Source organism: Oryza glaberrima, chromosome 11, assembly GCF_000147395.1.
Source record: "Oryza glaberrima chromosome 11, OglaRS2, whole genome shotgun sequence".
Classification (NCBI taxonomy): domain Eukaryota; kingdom Viridiplantae; phylum Streptophyta; class Magnoliopsida; order Poales; family Poaceae; genus Oryza; species Oryza glaberrima.
The window spans coordinates 4798540-4817247 of NC_068336.1; the positions used below are offsets into that span (position 1 = coordinate 4798540).

Below are 18708 nucleotides of genomic sequence, written 5' to 3' on the forward strand. Positions count from 1 at the left end.
GCCACTGCCGCGGCAGCGCTGCCTCCACCACGGAAGAAAATTTGAAGACTGAAGTCTTACGCTCCTACGAAAGACTTAATCTCCTGTGTGACACGTGTCCCGTCACAATCTCAAAGCAGATAACTCCCTCGAACCCTTTTCACGATACAGCCTGACCGCCTGACGTCGTTAGCAGTATGTGAGAAGACGAACGGACGCGGCGCAGCTGCGGGGAATGGACAAGCGCGACGCAGGAGATGAACCAGTGCTCCTCAATGCAGTGGTGGTGGCCCGGCGCTGGTGATGGCGGTGAAAGCCCCGACGCCGCCGCCGCCGCCGCTGCCGCCGGCGTCGGCGTCCCTGCAGTAGCTAGGGCAGCGACGTGAGAAGCTCCCACGCCGGCGTGAGGGACGGTGCGCGGTGGTAGCGGCACGCCGGCATATGACATTGAACAATATGGTTGTGACTCCTAACAGTTGCATCTTCAGCATCATACATACATACAGTGAGCTTATACGGTGATTAGATAAATTAAGTACAGAACTCTGCTATTGAAGCTCCGATAACAAGCTTGACTGTTGGTGATTATATAAATTGGGAATAAAGATAACAAGCTCCAACAGTGAAACAGAACAGGAAGAACAAGCTTGAGCACACCTACATAACTTCATCAGATTAGAAGATGTCTTAATATCCATATGCAAAAACCCAAAATAACAAGACAACAAAACTTGCAGAGAAGCTAATGCTTGTGTCTCTGACAAAGTGGAAACTCAAAATGATTCTAACATCAGTCATAGATGTCGATTAATTGGGGTCTTGATTTTCAAACTCTAAACGCCGAGAAGCTGATGCTGCTGCAGTAGTTTCATGATGAGCTTGAAATAATAGATTTGTGAATTCTCCTCGAATTGGCGGAACAAACATCATTGAAATGTCACCAAATGGCATCACAGTATTTGAGTCAAGTGGTTCCTGAACCTATTCATATTATAGGAAAACAAGAAAAAATTTAAGGTACACTCGCAGATAAATTATGATGGAGATTTAATTCTTATTTATCTTACAGTTGGCTGTGAAGCTCCACAGCTATATTTATGTTTGATGGCTGTGTGGTTTCTTCTCCTGCAAAGTTCATATGGCAAATTTTGGTACTTAATGAACAAAATGAAAATGAAAAAAAAAAGACAAGCAGGTTAAAATAGAGTACCTCTGTTTGTTGTTGTTTTCTTTCCTCTGTCAAGCAAACTTCTAAATCTTTTTTGCAGTGGACCTTTTTTGTGAGGAGGAGCTCTAATTGATATGCGCTCTTTTGCAACTTCTTCTGTACACTCAAGAAAACATTGTGGAGCTTCATTTTTCATCTAGATTGACCTTGCTTAGTAAATTTTCTACTTCTATGGTCAGTTTATCAAAACCATGATCCAAGTGTTGGAGGACTTCATTCGAAACTCCACATTTTAGTGTAACAGATATCATTTTTCTGCAAAGATATGTACTTTGTGATGCTAAGCTGTCACTTTGGCCTTTTCTCTTGCATGTAAAGATTCCTCTTTTTGCATATTTTGTCCATCTACTCAATATATACTGAGGAGGTAAAACAATAATATTGTTGTGGTTGAAGATCCGTAGTACATGCTTGCATAAAATACCTACATGATTCAGAATTTGTTAGAGGTATATTAATTCCAATTCAGAATTTGTTATAGGTCAAATATTAATTCCAACTAGAATGGGCAATATGTCAGGAAAATACACTTACCAAGACAATTATACTTCCTGCAAAAACATGATATATTCATATCAACTGAATTAAAGATGACTCTTGCTTCGTCCTCACTGTGATCCACAGTTACTACCTTGTACGTGTTGATTGTCCCCTCTTGAATTAGCAATGTGCAGGATAGAACAAATTGTTTCTGAAATTCCTCCTCAAAAGCAGAATACATATTTCTTGTATATGATTCAGCGGCTGTCTTCAACATTGACAAGTTATTGACACAAAGAATTGGATCTGAATTCCGTGATTTATGATCTTCATACAACTCTTTCCGGCGAAGACGTGCAATGCACTTATCATATTGTACCAAAAGTTCTGAAATGGAAAGTTTCCTACGAAAAGTTTTTTTTTGAATACATTGTTCATACCTTCACTCCTTTGAGTGGATGTCATGTCTGCACAAAATGAATCACGGTGGTATATTGTGGCCCACTTCTCACGCAAATCATACAAGTTCTGTATCCAGGAATTATCTTCAAGGTGGTAATCAGATATCAACTTTTGCCAGTTGAAGTTAAAGTGTGCCACTGACCTTTCTTCATACACACATCTTTTAAAGTCACGAAGAAAATTAGGATTATTGGAGATTACATGGCTTAGATGCTTTGCAGCATTTTGGTATATATGCCATAGGCAAAGACGGTGACTTGAGCTTGGGAATACAATCCTAATCGCCTTTGCCATTGCAGCACACTGATCTGTGAAAATTGTTTCAGGTTGCTTTCCAGACATTGCTTTCAGAAAGTTTCTAAATAGCCAAACAAATGAATCAGCACTTTCATCGAATAATAATGCAGCTCCAAAAAGAATAGTTTGCCTGTGATGATTTGTTCCAATAATAGGAGCAAATGGCATTTCAGATTTGTTTGTTTGAAATGTTGTGTCAATGGAGAGAACATCCCCAAAACAAGCATAATCTGCAATGGCCTGACCATCTATCCAGAAGAAACTACAAATTCGACCATCCTCTTTGTCCAATTGCACAGAATAAAAGAAAGAAGGGTCTTCTGCTTGTTTGTTATCCAAGTACTCCAATAATGTTTGTGCATCTTGTGTTTCCAAATATTTTTTGCGCTCTCGACCAATAAAGTTATTGCAATCCATTTGTAAGAATGGCACATTTTCATCTCCATCTGACCACCGTTGAAAAAATTCAAATATCTCAGCTGGCTTAACTCCTGCTTGTTGCATCATGCTAATTATATGTTCATCGGCATTTGACATACGCCGTTGTGATCTAAGCATGTGTGCCTTGTTAGGACTTACAAAAGGGTGATTGTGTGCCAATTCAACTTTCTGCACCTTCCAAATACCTTCCCGGGAAATAAAGAACTGAACACGAGCCTTGCAATCTGTACTTGTACAAGCACGTTCTTTCTTCGGCTGGTGTGTTGGATTACTGTTCTTGTGACCTTCATTACTGCAAACCATGTACTTGGATGATAAAGTACCATCTGCTTTGTAGTTAACATGGCACTTTCTTACACTAAAGCCCACTCTTCTAGCATATGAATTGTAGAAATTGTATGCATCATCCTCAGATTGAAAGGTTATGCCAACCTTTGGCACTTGCTTGCAAGGAGCATTCTGATTGGTAGCCTATAAGTACAATGGAAGCATTATTAAATCGAATATTTTCTTGAATATGAGTTTATAGATGACTTCTACACGGATGTATGCTAACAACATGTAGTCAATTTATTATAAAAAGAACACCTTACCTTTATATTTGATTGAGCAAATTGTTCAGATTTCTCACAATCTGATCTGAACTCTACATTATGACCCTCAAGATTGCAATCCGAGTTTTCACCCATAGCATGATGGCCAATATAGTTGAACATCAAACCGGTTCCTACCAGCAGTAGATGGAATCAAATCGAAACAAAAATTTACTGGCCATATGGAAGAATCAACAACAGATGGATAGTAAAAACAAGCATCTTCTCACCTTGGCTTGCTTCGCCGGCTTCAGGGTTTGATTCGCCCACTTGCCGCACCTCACGCAGTAGCACCGGTTCATCTCCCGCACCGTGCTCGTCCCGCTCGTCCATCTCCCCGCAGCCGCGCGTGCCGCGTCCGTTCATCTTCTCATGTGCTAACGACATCAGGATGTATAGTTAAGAGGGTTTAAAGGAGTTATCTGCTTTAAGATTGTGACGGGACACGTGTCACATAGGAGATTAAGTCTTTCGTAGGAGCGTAAGACTTCAGTCTTACCAAATTTTCTTCCCTCCGCCACGGGGCTGGTTCCCTTCTCCCCGCTAGTTTCCCTCTGAAATTGAACACTTGGTCTATCATACTCCCTTCATTTCTAAATATTTGACACCGTTAACTTTTTAGCACATGTTTGACCGTTTGTCTTATTTAAAAACTTTTGTGAAATATATAAAACTATAAGTATATTTAACAATGAATCAAATGATAGGAAAAGAATTAATAATTACTTAAATTTTTTGAATAATACGAACGGTTAAACATATTTAAAAAAGTCAACGGCGTTAAATGTTTAGAAACGGAGGGAGTATATCTGAACCATTGATCGCTAAGAGATATGAAGTCAACACAGTAATGTAACCAAATTGAAACCATAGCATAGGTTATATTCAAGTATTCCTGCAACACAATATCCTTAGTCCAGAGAAACCCAATAACTTCATCCTAGTGTGTTCTTTCAGCTTCAGCCAAACCAAGAAGTGATCATACATTCACAAAACATTTGCAGAACCTAAATTGCGCCCCCAAAAAATCAAATATTCTTTTTTTTGAAGGAAGGCGAAAGCTTTGCCTCGTATATATTAATAGAGCAGGAGAAAAATATAGCGAGATATATACAGGGTTAGATAAAAAAAACGAAACAAATAACCCGCAAAAGGAGAGGCAAAAAGCAGGGATTAAGTGATATCTCCCGAAATTCCGAACTCCTGCAGGATTGAAGCCCCTGCTTTGACCCATGCTCTCCCTTCCTCCTTGATCTTTGCAGAATTGAGGATGGTGCAAATGCATTGTTGCGGAAGATTCTTGCGTTTGGAGATTCCGTTACGAGTGTCTACCATTGCTCGACTGAGTGACAGCTATCCCAGTTGTCCATCTGAAGGTCAGTCCCGGTCCATCTCTGCATTTCTGCCCATATCCTCTTTGTGAGTCTGCATTTGGCCAGGAGGTGCAGGGCCGATTCATCAACATTGTAGCAAAGTGGGCAAATCTTTTGGTTTTGCCATCCTCTTTTTTCCAGCCTGTCTGCCATCCATACTCTATTTTGCGTGATCAGCCAAGAGAAGAACTTGCACTTCGGCGGCGCCCATGCCTTCCAGATTGACTGATAGAAGATAGATTTGGCAGCCCCAAGGAATTGCAGTCGATAGGCCGATTTTGCCGAGTACTGCCCATTTGCTGTGAGGTTCCATCGGATGCTGTCGTGGTTTTCGCTTAGAGGCCTCATATCTCTGATCATTCTCCAGAGGTGGACATACTGTTGGAGGTGATTCGCCTCAGAGATGCGAGAGACATCAATATCTCGTATCCACTTGTTTTCTGCTAAGGCATCATGCACAGTTCTATTCTTTCTTCTGGAGGCCACGAAAATATCTGGGGCAATCAGTTGCGGTGTTTGATTGTCTAGCCATTTTGAGCTCCAAAAACGTGCAATTTTGCCATCTCCCACCGTTATTGTTGTTGCGGCTGCGAAGAGGTCTTTGTCTAGCTAATTGCATGGAAGCACAGATCCCACCCAAGGCTTATCTGGCGCCACCCATTCGTTCCAAAGCCATCTGAGCCTTAGAGCTGAAGCGAAATATTGCAGGTTCATAACACCTAAGCCACCCAAATCTTTTGGCCTGCAGACCCTTTTCCAGTTGGCTTTACATTTTCCCCCCGAGATGTTTTCACTCCCCGCCCAAAGGAATTTCCTTCTTATTTTTTCCAACTCCTCTAGGGTTCCGTCTGGAAGCTTTAGAGATGTTAGGTGGTAGATGGGCTGCGCCGTGAGGACTGATTTTGTCAAAAAGATTCTAGCAGCGGTCGACATCATTTTCCCTTGCCAAGGAGCGAGACGCGCTCAGCACTTGTCCATTAAGTGCTGTATGTGGACCTTCTTGAGCCTTCCAACCACGAGAGGTAGCCCAAGGTATTTCATTGGGAAGTTTGTTAGGCCTGCTGCAGAGATCATTGCTATAACACCGAATTGGGGCAATTTGGCTTTTGTTAAGGTTTGTTCAGAAGCCCGTCACTTGCCCAAAATCGCTTAGAATGCCAGTGAGATTTGTCATGTCTTGGACACTTGGATTCACGAATATGGCCGCATCGCCCGCATAGAGGGAGGTTTGGAATCTGAGAGCTCTCCCGCGAAGAGGGGACATGTGTCCTAGCTCGGTTGCTTTCTCTAGAAGTTGGTGGAGTGGGTCGATGGCTAAAATAAATAGCAGCGGCGAGAGGGGGTCACCCTGCCGGAGGCCTCTTCCATGCTTTATAGGCGATCCTGGGCATCCATTGAGGAGGATCCTTGTTGTCGACGAGGCTAGGATGTTAGAGACCCAGTTAGTCCACCGAGATGTGAAGCCTTTTCTCTGGAGGAGGTCGATTAAGTAATCCCATCTAACTGAATCAAAAGCTTTGGTTATGTCGAGCTTCAACAGAAGAGTTGGCGTTCTTGTTTGGTGGAATTTTCTCGTCAGATTCCTCACATACATAAAGTTATCATGTATGCATCTTTTCTTTATGAAAGCACTTTGGGCGTGACTAATCAAGATCCCCATGTGAGGCTGCAAGCGCAGTGCAAGCACCTTTGAAATTAGCTTCCCAACTCCGTGTATGAGACTGATCGGCCTGTAGTCTCCCACGCATTCTACTCCCTCCTTTTTCGGGATGAGCACCACGTTTGCTGAATTGACGATAGGGAAGTTATTACTTCGTAGCCGCTCGAAGGAGTGAATGACCGCCCTGATGTCATCTTTTATCGTTTCCCAACAGGCTTTATAGAAAGCTCCTGTGAAGCTGTCCGGACCGGGCGCTTTGTCGTTGGGAGACTGTTTAAGTGCCGCGTGAACCTCCTCTTCCGTGATGGGGCCACTAATTACGGAGCAGTCAAAAGACGGTAACTGCAGACGGAACCCTAATCAAAAATCAAATATTCATCCAAAGAACTAAAATAAGACAGAAGTAAGAACTAAATAACTGTCCAATAAGAAACTTACTTCAGGCTTACTACTGATATAAATCCAGATCAATGTGAGGATGGCAGAAGAGCAAGTAGAGCACACCGCCATTGTCCACATGTAATACTCCTCCTGTCCTTTAGGTGAGTATGATAGCAAATATATATAGAATAAAGCCATCAGAAAAAGTGCTGACTGTAAAGCTCCAAATGATGCCAACCTAACATTCTTTGGTCTCGAAACAGGGAGATTACAGGCTATTAAACAAGACCAATTGCAGCCATAACATAACAGCAGTAAATGGAAGCAACAAAAGTGAATATAGGCAGTCTTTCAGCAATTCTGTCAAGTAGCCGATATGCAAGATGCAAAAAGAGTATAAAGGCACAACTTGTCATCTTTTCAGAAATCTTGAGTATCAATTCGCCCTCAACCTGCAAAGAAACAAAGACATCACTTAAGTTATATATATCAATCAGTCAAAAATCCATGGTGCACTTTCTGGAAGCATGGACAGAAAAGATTCCCTCTTCATAAAAAGTTTATAATTTACCCTTCAGCAAATATATGTTGCTGGTTACTAGGAATTCGATTCAATTACATTTGAATATTCGATGCTAGAATTGACTAGAGTGCAGGGCGGACAGTTCGTGGCTTGCACAAATTCAGCATTGTGCACAATCTAATTTCACTAGGACAGGATGAGATGATGCCGGCTTAGAAGAGATATTTGGATGGCTAATACATAGTGAATAAATCATACCCCAAAACCAAAACCCCCAATTTTTTACCTAAACAAGCCATAACACATCCCAATAAGGCAATGATTCGAATTTTCATAGTGGTTTAAGAACAATAAAAAAGGCATAACAGTTAGCGCAGGAGAATAATATTTTAACAACACAACACAATGTCTTCTCTTCATATGACGAATCATCCACTACACTTTGGCATACCCTGCCATGATTTCGACGCCCATTTGATGAACCAAGTGGAGGATGATTCACTACCGCTCGATCGGCCATCACCCTACATCAACCAGTGAAATTAATTCAAATCAAAATCACGCCCACTTCAATCCGGATAGCAGCAAGCGAAGCGCATACATCACATCAGAGATTCACAGGCCCAAAGCGTCACAATCATTGCGAACCGCAAAACCAATGGCAGATTCAGGCGACGAGACGAGACTAGCCGCACCTGCTGTCCTGTTCGTTCAAAAACAACGCGAATGGGATCCGCGAGGAAGAGTGGTCGACGCAGGGACGATGATGAGAGGAGGAGGGTGCCTCTGAATGCTCTCGTCTCGCCGACGAGAGGAACCCTAGTGAGCGGAGGAGGAAGAAGAAGAACGCGGCGGCGCGGATCGGGCCGGAGAAGGAGAGGGCTCGGTTTAATGGGCCGGGATTCAGGCCCAGCCCATGTAAAATAAAAGTTGAGGAGATTTTCCCGGCCCAATCGATACCGTTCGCTTGATCATCTCAGAGACAAAATGCTCATCCAAGAAAAGGGCAGTTCATTCTTCCTCTTTGCCATTTGCATTACTTCATACTAGCATGGCATGCCACATGATTACATATTAGTAGTAGTAGTATTCTGATAAACAATTTAATGTTTTGAGGGATGCCTTCTCGTTTATTTAAACAGTATCAAAATAGTTATTAAAAAAATTGACAACACTCACAAAACATATCTATACAACTTTACAAAATCGTATGTCTAAACTCAACTCGCACATCAAGAAATAAGAAAAAAAAAGACAAATTTAGCATATGAATCTATTCCCTAGTCTTCGTCATTATATCTAGAGGAAAGTGTACTACTTTTCCCTGTCATTGTAATGCCTCCGTAGTTATTGTTGTTGCATTCAGTGGCGGTTTTCAGGACCACCCTGGATTTTGGTCCAGAACAATCCCCTCTCCCAAATTGGCCCAAATCCATTCTAGAGGCTATGCCCATTGAACTATTTCTATTGTATTTTTATATTTTTTTAACTCAAATGCTAGTTTTCTTGGATTTGTAATATTATAAGATAATACTACTATATTTATGTCAAACTTTGAGTATATATATTAATTTTATGGCGTTATAGATTCTTTTAGTATGGAATAGGACTACCAAACAAAAAAAATGAGCATTTTTATACAGCATATTATGTTTTCATAGCCGAGTGTTCGTGTGTTGCAATAGGTTACAAAATATCATATCATGTGCTTTATATTAGCCTCTAAAAAAACGAAATAACAGAATGATGACAGAATATATTGTTCTGAATAACAAAGAAACACAATTTCCTAAATATGTACCATTAGTCTATAGTTATATCTTCATGTTTATAATATTAATATGCAGGAATCATTTTAGAAATTAGAACTTTGATCGCTCACAACTACCACCACTATACAATTTCTACATTTGTGCGCGCTCTGTCAACCTTGACAGCACAGTGCCATGATGATGTAGTTATCATCTCCCTGCCGTCTTCTTAGTTCTCACTCCTTTGGGTTGCAAATGTTCTACTTTGACGGTTCGACCATTTCTCTCCCTGTAAATCAGCTCAATTTTTTTTTTAGTACAGATCAAATATATTGACCCGGCTTTGGAAGAAAGCCTAAGCAGAACAGAGTCTTATACAAAACTGAAAACATCACTCTTGGAGGATCCAGTGTATCCTTTTGTAACCTTGATTTGTACAAACTTTGTTTTCTCTCTTCTCCTGATATGAAATTGGCAGAGCTCCTGCCCTTTACCCGTCAAAAAAAAAAAACTGAAAACAAACTGACATACAAAATAAACAGCTGGTACAGCCAGCTTTTCGATCACGGTTTTGGCATAACAAAAGAGAACACCCACACAGGGACTAAGCCGTAAACCAGCTCAATTGCTCGAACGATTTCAGTGCTTTTGCCAACTGTGACACCGACTTGTGGCCACATCCTGAATGTCTCTCCATCTGCCCAGTGAAACCATTGCAAGTCAAGACTGCACGATGAATGGTCTCTGCGTTAGTTTACAAGCCATGAACTGTTGACAACGAACACTGGCCGTGCTCAGTCAGTCTGCTTGACCCCTTCCTACATGTCACCGTTCTGCAACACAACGTCTGAAGTTTGAACATTTTTTTGTGTTGAACATTGTGCTTCTCTGTCTTCATATGTTGCAGGAGGAGAGATGGAGAAAGTGCTGAGAGTAGCCATGGAGGTGATGAGTCGGCACCATGTTCCTGATAGCAGCCTGTGCTTACTGTTACTGCTGCTGTTCTTGCTTCTTGGTGTGCCCATGGCAGCGTCCACCGAACAATCGCCAGCGCGACTGAACAAGGCACACGAGGACATCATGCGAGATATTCTGAGCTCGGTGGGCAGTACCAAGAACTGGAACACCAGCTCAAATCCATGCCAATGGAGTGGTGTTCATTGCTCTTCAGTTGCATCCTCTGCGTTTGTCACTAGGCTATCCCTCCCCGGATGTGGCCTCTCCAATGCCACCATCCTTGCGTCCATATGCAATCTTCATACCTTGCGATCTCTTAACCTCTCGAGAAACTCGTTCACCGATTTGCCAAGCCAACTCTCTCCGTGCCCCATGAAGGCTGAATTGCAAGTGCTGGATCTCAGTAGCAATATGCTGTCTGGTCAACTTGGTGATTTCGTTGGTTTTCACAAGCTCGAGGTTCTTGATTTGTCCTCCAACTCTTTAAATGGCAATATAAGTACCCAGCTGAGTGATTTGCCAAAACTGAGAAGCTTGAACCTTAGTTCCAATGGTTTTGAAGGCCCAGTCCCTACAAGCATCGCTACCTCTCTGGAAGACCTGGTGCTCTCGGGTAATAATTTCAGTGATCATATTCCAATGGGTTTGTTCAGGTATGGAAATCTTACTCTGTTGGATCTCTGCCGCAATAATCTACGCGGTGATGTCCCAGATGGCTTCTTGAGCTTCCCAAAACTCAGGATTTTGGTCCTTTCAGAAAACAACCTGACAGGAAAAATTCCACGGAGCTTGCTGAATGTCACCACACTGTTTCGGTTTGGAGGTAATCAGAATAATTTTGTTGGCTCAATTCCTCAAGGAATTACCAGGAACATTAGGATGTTGGATTTGAGTTACAACATGCTCAATGGTGATATACCCTCTGAACTGCTCTCACCTGATACTTTGGAGACCATTGACCTCACTGCAAATAGGCTTGAAGGGTTCATCCCTGGGAATGTTTCTCGGAGACTCCATAGTATTCGGCTTGGTCGAAACTTGCTCGGTGGAAGCATCCCAGAATCAATAGGCAATGCCATTGACTTGGTTAATCTTCTGTTAGATGGCAATAAGTTGGTTGGATATATACCTAGGCAGCTCAGCAGATGCAAGAACTTGGCACTCATCGATCTGTCATCAAACCAGGTGCAGGGTAATATACCTATTGGGCTGGGCAACCTTGAGCAGCTCGTAGTCTTGAAGCTCCAAAAGAACAATCTCAGTGGAGATATCCCAAGTTCATTTTCTGACATGTCAGCCCTGGAAATACTTAACCTGAGTCATAACTCATTCACTGGAGAACTACCTTTCACAAATTCTACTCAGTCACTGAAGCTCTGCTACTTAGGTTTGCATGGCAACAAGCTCAATGGTGTGATTCCATCGTCAATCAGCTTGCTGCAGTCTCTGATCACCATTGATCTGGGGAACAATGAGTTGACTGGAATTATCCCCACAAACATTGGAACCTTTCTGAAGTTGGAGCGTCTTGATTTTTCAAAAAACTACTTGTCAGGTCAGGTGCCATCCTCAGTTGCAAACCTGGAAAGATTAATGTGTCTATTCCTTTCAGACAATAACCTTTCCGGACCATTGCCTGAGCTACCTAAATGGGTGATGGTCAATGTAACTGGAAATCCAGGCATCATACTAGACACGGAAGAAAATAGAACTTCAGGCAGTATGAAAGGCTCCCAGGATGATTTCAGATCAGCTATATGGGTCGCAGCAGCTTCTTTTGTACTTGGATTCAGCTTGTCCTTCTATTGGGCTGGACCAGGGGAAAAATTGATGCCAAGGTTGGAGACTCTTCACTGTGACGATTGATGATCATTAAATCCATACCTGTGTAGGTGACAAAGTTGATCCATGTATTAGTAATAGTTGCAGATACCTTCAAGTCACTACGAGATGTACTAGGTGACATGGAAAAGGATTAAAGGCCATTATTGTATCATCCTTAATGTACAAATGCTGAGGTAAGCCTAAGGTTGATTTGCATAGTCCTATTGATAAACGGAGGTGGCTGTTTTTATAGGTGGTTATTTTCGAGTTGCTTTGGTTACTGAATTTTTTCTTGAATTTATTTATGCAAATATTGAAGTCTTTAGTTCTTTACATTATTCATTCTGGCTGAATCATCACAATCCAGTCACTATATTAAACCCAATTTTTTATTGAAGCATTGTTGGTGTACCTAGCCAAGAAGAATTAATTTGGTAGAGTTCATGAGTGAGCAAGTAGAAATATTAGAACCAAAGCAATACCAAGTTTAGGAAGGAAAGATCAAGAAAAGGAAGTAGTTTAGATTGCAAAGAGCAGCCTCAAATTTAAGAAAACGTACAGTTCACTGGAAAACATGTTCTTTGTCTTCTGTAGATGACAAAAGTAGTAGCAGGATTTTTTAGAAGAGGCTTTGTCCTATACGCACCAGCCATTTCCATTCATTTCTGTAATCAGGCCTTCTCCGAACATAAAAGGAATCACAAACACCACATTAAAATAATTCATGAACGCGGATTGTGCTGTGTCTGAAGAGCATGTGCTTCATTTTATCAGATAGAAACAAACTTTTGCATCTATCCTAAACATGTGCATCACTGCATATCAAAGGGTGATTAACAGAGTAGTATGAGTTGGGCCAGCAAATGTTCACTGGAAGTGCTCCTAAGGCAGTATGAGTCTGGCTTCTCCATCGTTCATCTCAAAGGGTGATTAACAGAGTAGTATGAGTCTGGCTTCTCCATCGTTCATCTCTAAGGCAGTTTCTTTTCAGTTTTCACAAGCCCTTGTCATGTACGCTACCACCTTTGGGATTGTTGTTTGGTCAGGAAGCCTTGTTGGGTTTGTTTTACAGCGGAATATGATGCACTTTGCTGAACGATATGAATATTCATCTGTTGTTGGTTGCATTGTACTACTACACAATTCTTCAGCCAAATTATTGTCATAGTAATCAATGCATGATCCACAGATATGTTTTGCTGTAAAAGGGTGTATCATTACTTCTTTAGTGCTTGTACCGTGTGCAGTTGTGCATCAATTTCAAGAACATGGACTGCTTAATTAACTTTTGTCAGGCAGGAGGGCCATTGCTGGTTGCAACTTACCTTGTTCTCAGAATGGTTGCAACTTACCTTGTTCTCAGAATGGTTGCAGCTTTCTTTGATCATTTGGCCTCCCTTTATGCATTCATCTGCACAAGCACAACACAGGATAAAGAAATAAGTGGTGACTGATGAATGAGGAAGAGCAGCAACGCAGGGGGGTTAGGCGGATCTGATGCATGGTCACGCCGGCCGCCGGCGTGGGCCGCTCCGAGGCTGCCGGTCGCCGGGGCGGCGCCTCGCTGACGAGAACCCGCGGGCGCAGAGCTGGGAATTCGAGAGATTTGTTGCAAACCTGATTACGAACTGAAGCTTTGGTTTTCTCTGAATCTTCGGAGGTGGAAGACGCGGAGGGGCGCGGGGAGGCGGATTTACACCGGAGACGGAGGAGGCGGCCAGCACGCGGCGACGGCTGTGGTGGAGTCGTCGCCGGAGTTTGGAGCGACGGCCGCGGCGGTGGATTTCGCTCCGAGGAAGGAAGAAAGATGGGCTGCTTGGGCTGAAGCGGGAAACCCGAAACTTGTTAGCCCAGAACGGGGAAGCGGCCCACGTGGTGCCTATACTAGTTGGGCCCATAACGGGATTGCGGCCCATCCTACTTGGGCTGGAAGGAGAGAGCGGCGGAGTGCGTGCCCATACTAGTTGGGCCCATAACGGGAGTGCGGCCCACGTCTGGCTCATCCTACTTGGGCTGGAAGGAGAGCGGCGGAGTACGTGCGGCCCATACCAGTTAGGCTCGGAACGTGGCTTTTGATGGGCCCATACCGGTTCGCTGTCTGCAAGAACCGGGTGTTTTCCGGTGATCATTTCAGCGGTAGCATTCCCATGTATGGAAATCTTCCTCTCTTGCATATCTCAACTGCCTCCGTCCCAGAAAAATCTAACCTAGGCCTTTTTTTTTTTTACCAAGAGAGTAGTGAGCAATGAAAGTTCTAACTTTTTTTTAAAAAAAAATGTTCCTCTCTTGGATGACCTCAGCCAGAATAATCTACTCCAGTTGGTGACGTCCCAGACGGGCTTCTTGAGCTTCCACAACTCAGGATTTTGCTCCTTCCATGAAAGGGCAACCTGACAAGCAAATTTCGTTTGCATGTAAGAAAGAAGACTTGAGGTACGACATGATTACTGGTGCCGAATTTTTTTTCATTAAAACGAAACAGAAAACAAATTAAATGAATAAGACACGCATCCCCATATCTAAAAACAATTTGAGCTCTAACTGTGATGGCGGGTAATCATTTTCTATCTAGCCTCCTCTAGCAGCAACCAATAGAGGCCAATGCTTCATTTATCAGAGAGAAAATCCCCTATGTACCCATGAAAGTTCACCTAATCTCTTCTATACCCCTGAATTTTGCTTAATCCCTTACATACCTCTGAATTTTAGTTTGAATCCCTTCCATGCCCTTTCCGTTAGTTGACCGTTAGTTGACCGTTAATTTTTTTTTTTGAAAAGTCCATTTTGCCCTTTGCTATGAAGAAACATAATAAATTAATGAAGTATATTGTTGGAATGTAAAAATTTATTGGATGAGACTATTATATTTATGAGTATGTGATGCACCATATTATTTGTGACAAATTTACTTTTACATATTCGATTTATCAGAAGGGTGATCTCATGCACCATATTTGATCAGTTTTCATGGCAGTTTACATCAGAACTCTGGTCGGATCTGATCCTGGTGGGTACAGAAGAACAAGGTTTTCCCTTCATTAACTAATAATTTGATAAATTTTAGAGGAATGCAATTAACAATCAGCATTGGTTGTTTTCTATTCCTTCTACGATGCCTAAATATTTCCCCTAGGGAACACTTAATGTTCAGACTGAAAATATCAGGGTAGAGTACATAATCCTCCTAAGTTTACAAAGCTACAAACAGTTTATCTAGAAATACACTATACAGTATTGTAGCAAAGTAATATTTCATCGATCACACCCTCATACCCAGGAACCATATATTGATAAAATTGTAAACTACAACCGGCATTAATTGCTCAGAAATGATTATTCAGTTTATTTAACATTTGACCACCCAATTTCTCAACTTATACTGTAGATGATAAGTTATCCAGCGCCAAGTTTCCAGAAGCGATACATATTTAGTTTAGTATGTAACGTTATTAGCATCTAGTAATTCTGATAAGTTGTAATGGTCTGCAACTAATAACTCTACACGCTAACAAGGATAGAGAATATCCTACGGTTATAAATATGATCAGAGCAGGATTACTTACTATTTAATTTATTTCTGCTTTTGGCTTATGGAGAAAAAATCGGTTAGTGGTGAGATGATCTCCTCATACCTGATAGTCTAGTATGGAGTTCTTTTGAAAAGGTAAATATTGATATCATCTTTCTGGTGCCTTTTCACCCGTTTCTTTGCAAGTCATCTCTTATCTTGACCGTTCCTCCAAACCAGCTCAAATTATTTCAGTAGCCACAAGCCCAGTAAAAAGGGACAAAAGCTAAGCCAGTGCTGGTGTCAAATGTGACACCGACGGCCACAACATCCTGAATGGATCCATCTGCCAGGTGAAATCAGTGCAAGTCACACTGAACGGTGAGTGGTCTCTGCTCTGCTCCATTCACACGCCATAAAAAAATTACAGTGTCACACAAGGTAAAGTGGTGAAAGCAAACTTTTGACCCCTTCCTGGATGACCCTTTGGCATTTCCCTCTAATGCAATCTCTATATATGTATAATTCACAACTTCACATAAGCAACCAACTGAAAACTGCACCAGTGTACTTCAGATGTAACCAGTCAATATCTTGAATTGACAGAGTTGCCGAGGAGAGTGGAGAAAGAACTGAGAAGTAGCCATGGAGGTGATCAGTTGGCACCGTGCTCCTGCTAGTAGTAGCAGCCTGTGCTTACTGTTTCTGATCTTTCTTCTGAGCGTGTCGATGGCTGCGGCCACCGAGAAATCGCCAATGCAACTGAACAAGGCACAGGAGAACATCATGCGAGATATCCTGAGTTTGGTGAGTAGTGCCATGGATTCATCTCTCACCAAGAGCTGGAACGCCAGCTCAAATCCGTGCGAATGGAGTGGGGTTCATTGCACTTCTGCTGCATCCTCTTCTTTTGTCACCAGGCTCTCCCTCCCCGGATATGGCCTCTCCAATGCCACCATCCTTGCATCTATATGCCTTTTTGATACACTACACTCCCTTAATCTCTCTAGAAACTCCTTCACTGACTTGCCAAGCCAATTCTCTCCTTGCCCCATGAAGGCAGAATTGCAAGTGCTCGATCTCAGCTACAATAGGCTATCCAGTCATCTTGGCAATTTCTCTGGTTTTCACGAGCTAGAGGTTCTTGATTTGTCATTCAACTCTTTAAATGACAACATAAGTACCCAGCTGAATTATTTGCCAAAACTGAGAAGCTTGAACCTTAGTTCCAATGGCTTTGAAGGCCCTATCCCTACAAGCATGGTTACCTCTTTGGAAGAACTGGTGATCTCCGGTAATAATTTCAGTGGTAGAATTCCGATGGGTTTGTTCAGATATGGGAATATTACTCTGTTGGACCTAAGCCAGAATAATCTAGTTGGTGACGTCCCAGATGGCTTCTTGAGCTTCCCAAAACTCAGGATTTTGCTCCTTTCAGAAAACAACCTGACGGGGAAAATTCCACAGAGCTTGCTGAATGTCACCACATTGTTTCGGTTTGCAAGTAATGAGAACAAACTTTCTGGCTCAATTCCTCAAGGAATCACCAAGAACATTAGAATGTTGGATTTGAGTTACAACATGCTCAATGGTGAGATGCCCTCTGATCTCCTCTCACCAGATAGTTTGGAGACCATTGACCTCACTGCCAATAGGCTTGAAGGGCTCATTCCTGGGAATTTCTCTCGGAGCCTCTACCGCCTAAGACTCGGTCGCAACATGCTAAGCGGGAGCATCCCTGAATCAATAGGTAATGCCATCAGATTGGCTTACCTGGAGTTGGATGACAATCAGCTAAGTGGACCTATACCCTCACAACTCGGCAAATGCAATAACATGGTGCTCATGGATCTGTCAACAAACAAGCTGCAAGGTGTTGTCCCTGATGAGCTGAGAAATCTTCAGCAACTTGAGGTCATCAAGCTCCAAACCAACAATTTCAGTGGATATATCCCAAGAATATTTTCTGGTATGACAAACATGGAAGTACTTAACCTTAGTGCGAACTCATTATCTGGAGAGATACCTTCAACATTGGTCCTATTGTCCAAGCTCTGTTATCTTGATTTACATGGCAACAATTTCAGTGGTGTGATCCCACCTTCGATCAGCTCTCTGCAGTTTCTCAGCACCCTCGATCTCGGGAACAATCAGCTGACAGGAACCATTCCCACAATGCCAACCAAAATCGGTGCTCTTATACTAAGTCACAACCATCTCCAGGGGTCTATTCCATCCAGCATTGGAGCTTTAAGTAACTTGCTGTTACTTGATCTTTCAGACAACCACTTGTCCGGTCAGGTGCCATCCTCGTTTGCAAACCTGAAGGGATTGATCTACTTGTCTCTTTGCTATAACCAGCTCTCTGGCCCCATGCCTGAGTTGCCTATAGGGGTAAAGCTTGATGTAGCTGGCAATCCAGGCCTCACAAAATGTACAGAAGACTCAGACAGTCAATACAATATGGCTAGCACTGAAGATGACTTCAGGTCAACTACATGGGTTGCAACAGTTTCTTTTGTAGTTGGCTTCATCATCTCCTTCTATTGGGCTGGTATCAGGAAGTATTGCTATTGATGTTTCTTATGATCATAAAGTAGTGTCAGTGGGAACACGATAACAACTCAAAACCTAGCTGCATATTCCTGCAAGTCACAAGTAGAGGTATTGTAAGTTTATAGAACATGTCAGAGACAAGATTATTCTCTCACAAGTAGAGATGGATTGTACATGAATGTGTGTGGAATAACAAATTACTGATAATAAAAATGACCATGCTTGGACCAGGCTTTACCTCCTTGTGCTAGAAAGGGTGTTACTCTTTCACATGAGATTCACATGAAAAACCATGTCAACATGCTACATAGATTCACGATAATCAGAACCTGTTTCAGTATGGTTTTTTTCTTAAGTTCCTCCAATGTCTGTATTAGGTTGCAAGCAAACACTTCATATTTAAGCTAAGATCTACAAAGGTACGGTCGCACCCATGGCAATCAAAATATCCAAAAACTGTAATGATTTCACGAAATAAAATGCTCTAAAAATAGAAAAATGCAGAAGAGCAATATTCAACTAAAGTACTAAACAAAGTCCCTCTTTTATCTTTTTCTCTCTCTTTTTATGGAATAGTTTTTCAGAAGTCTATTTCAGCCAAAGGAGCAAAAAAAGGCTACTAATAGAAGTACAAAACCTTACATGCATTGCATGCTTATATTAATAACCTTATAACATAACACCTTATTGCTATT

The 18708-nt window shown here is 42.1% G+C and overlaps 3 protein-coding genes across 5 annotated transcripts; 2 read left to right on the forward strand and 1 right to left on the reverse strand.

The window, feature by feature from the left end:
• Positions 1–459: 459 nt before the first annotated feature.
• On the reverse strand, positions 460–8253 carry LOC127754544 (protein FAR1-RELATED SEQUENCE 5-like). Of its 3 annotated transcripts, none has more exons than XM_052280107.1 (11): positions 8113–8253; positions 7869–7941; positions 6952–7346; positions 6541–6855; positions 3980–4034; positions 3711–3857; positions 3481–3614; positions 1742–3358; positions 1190–1631; positions 1047–1104; positions 460–960 (listed from the first exon to the last, which is right to left on the reverse strand). In XM_052280107.1, exons 3-8 carry the CDS (start codon positions 7090–7092, stop codon positions 1958–1960), a joined length of 2193 nt encoding a protein of 730 aa, XP_052136067.1. In that variant the 5' UTR covers positions 7093–7346; positions 7869–7941; positions 8113–8253; the 3' UTR covers positions 460–960; positions 1047–1104; positions 1190–1631; positions 1742–1957. The 3 variants fall into 3 exon arrangements, with proteins under 3 accessions (XP_052136067.1, XP_052136068.1, XP_052136069.1); XM_052280108.1 differs by having other exon boundaries at positions 8019–8253; XM_052280109.1 differs by lacking the exon at positions 6541–6855 and having other exon boundaries at positions 467–960.
• A 1854-nt stretch (positions 8254–10107) lies between these two features.
• Positions 10108–11991, forward strand: LOC127754669 (LRR receptor-like serine/threonine-protein kinase EFR). The gene has a single exon (XM_052280237.1). The coding sequence runs from the start codon at positions 10108–10110 to the stop codon at positions 11989–11991; it is 1884 nt and encodes a 627-aa protein (XP_052136197.1).
• A 4105-nt stretch (positions 11992–16096) lies between these two features.
• Positions 16097–18034, forward strand: LOC127754670 (probable LRR receptor-like serine/threonine-protein kinase At4g36180). Its single transcript, XM_052280239.1, has one exon. The coding sequence runs from the start codon at positions 16103–16105 to the stop codon at positions 18032–18034; it is 1932 nt and encodes a 643-aa protein (XP_052136199.1). The 5' UTR covers positions 16097–16102.
• The last annotated feature ends 674 nt before the right edge of the window (positions 18035–18708 follow it).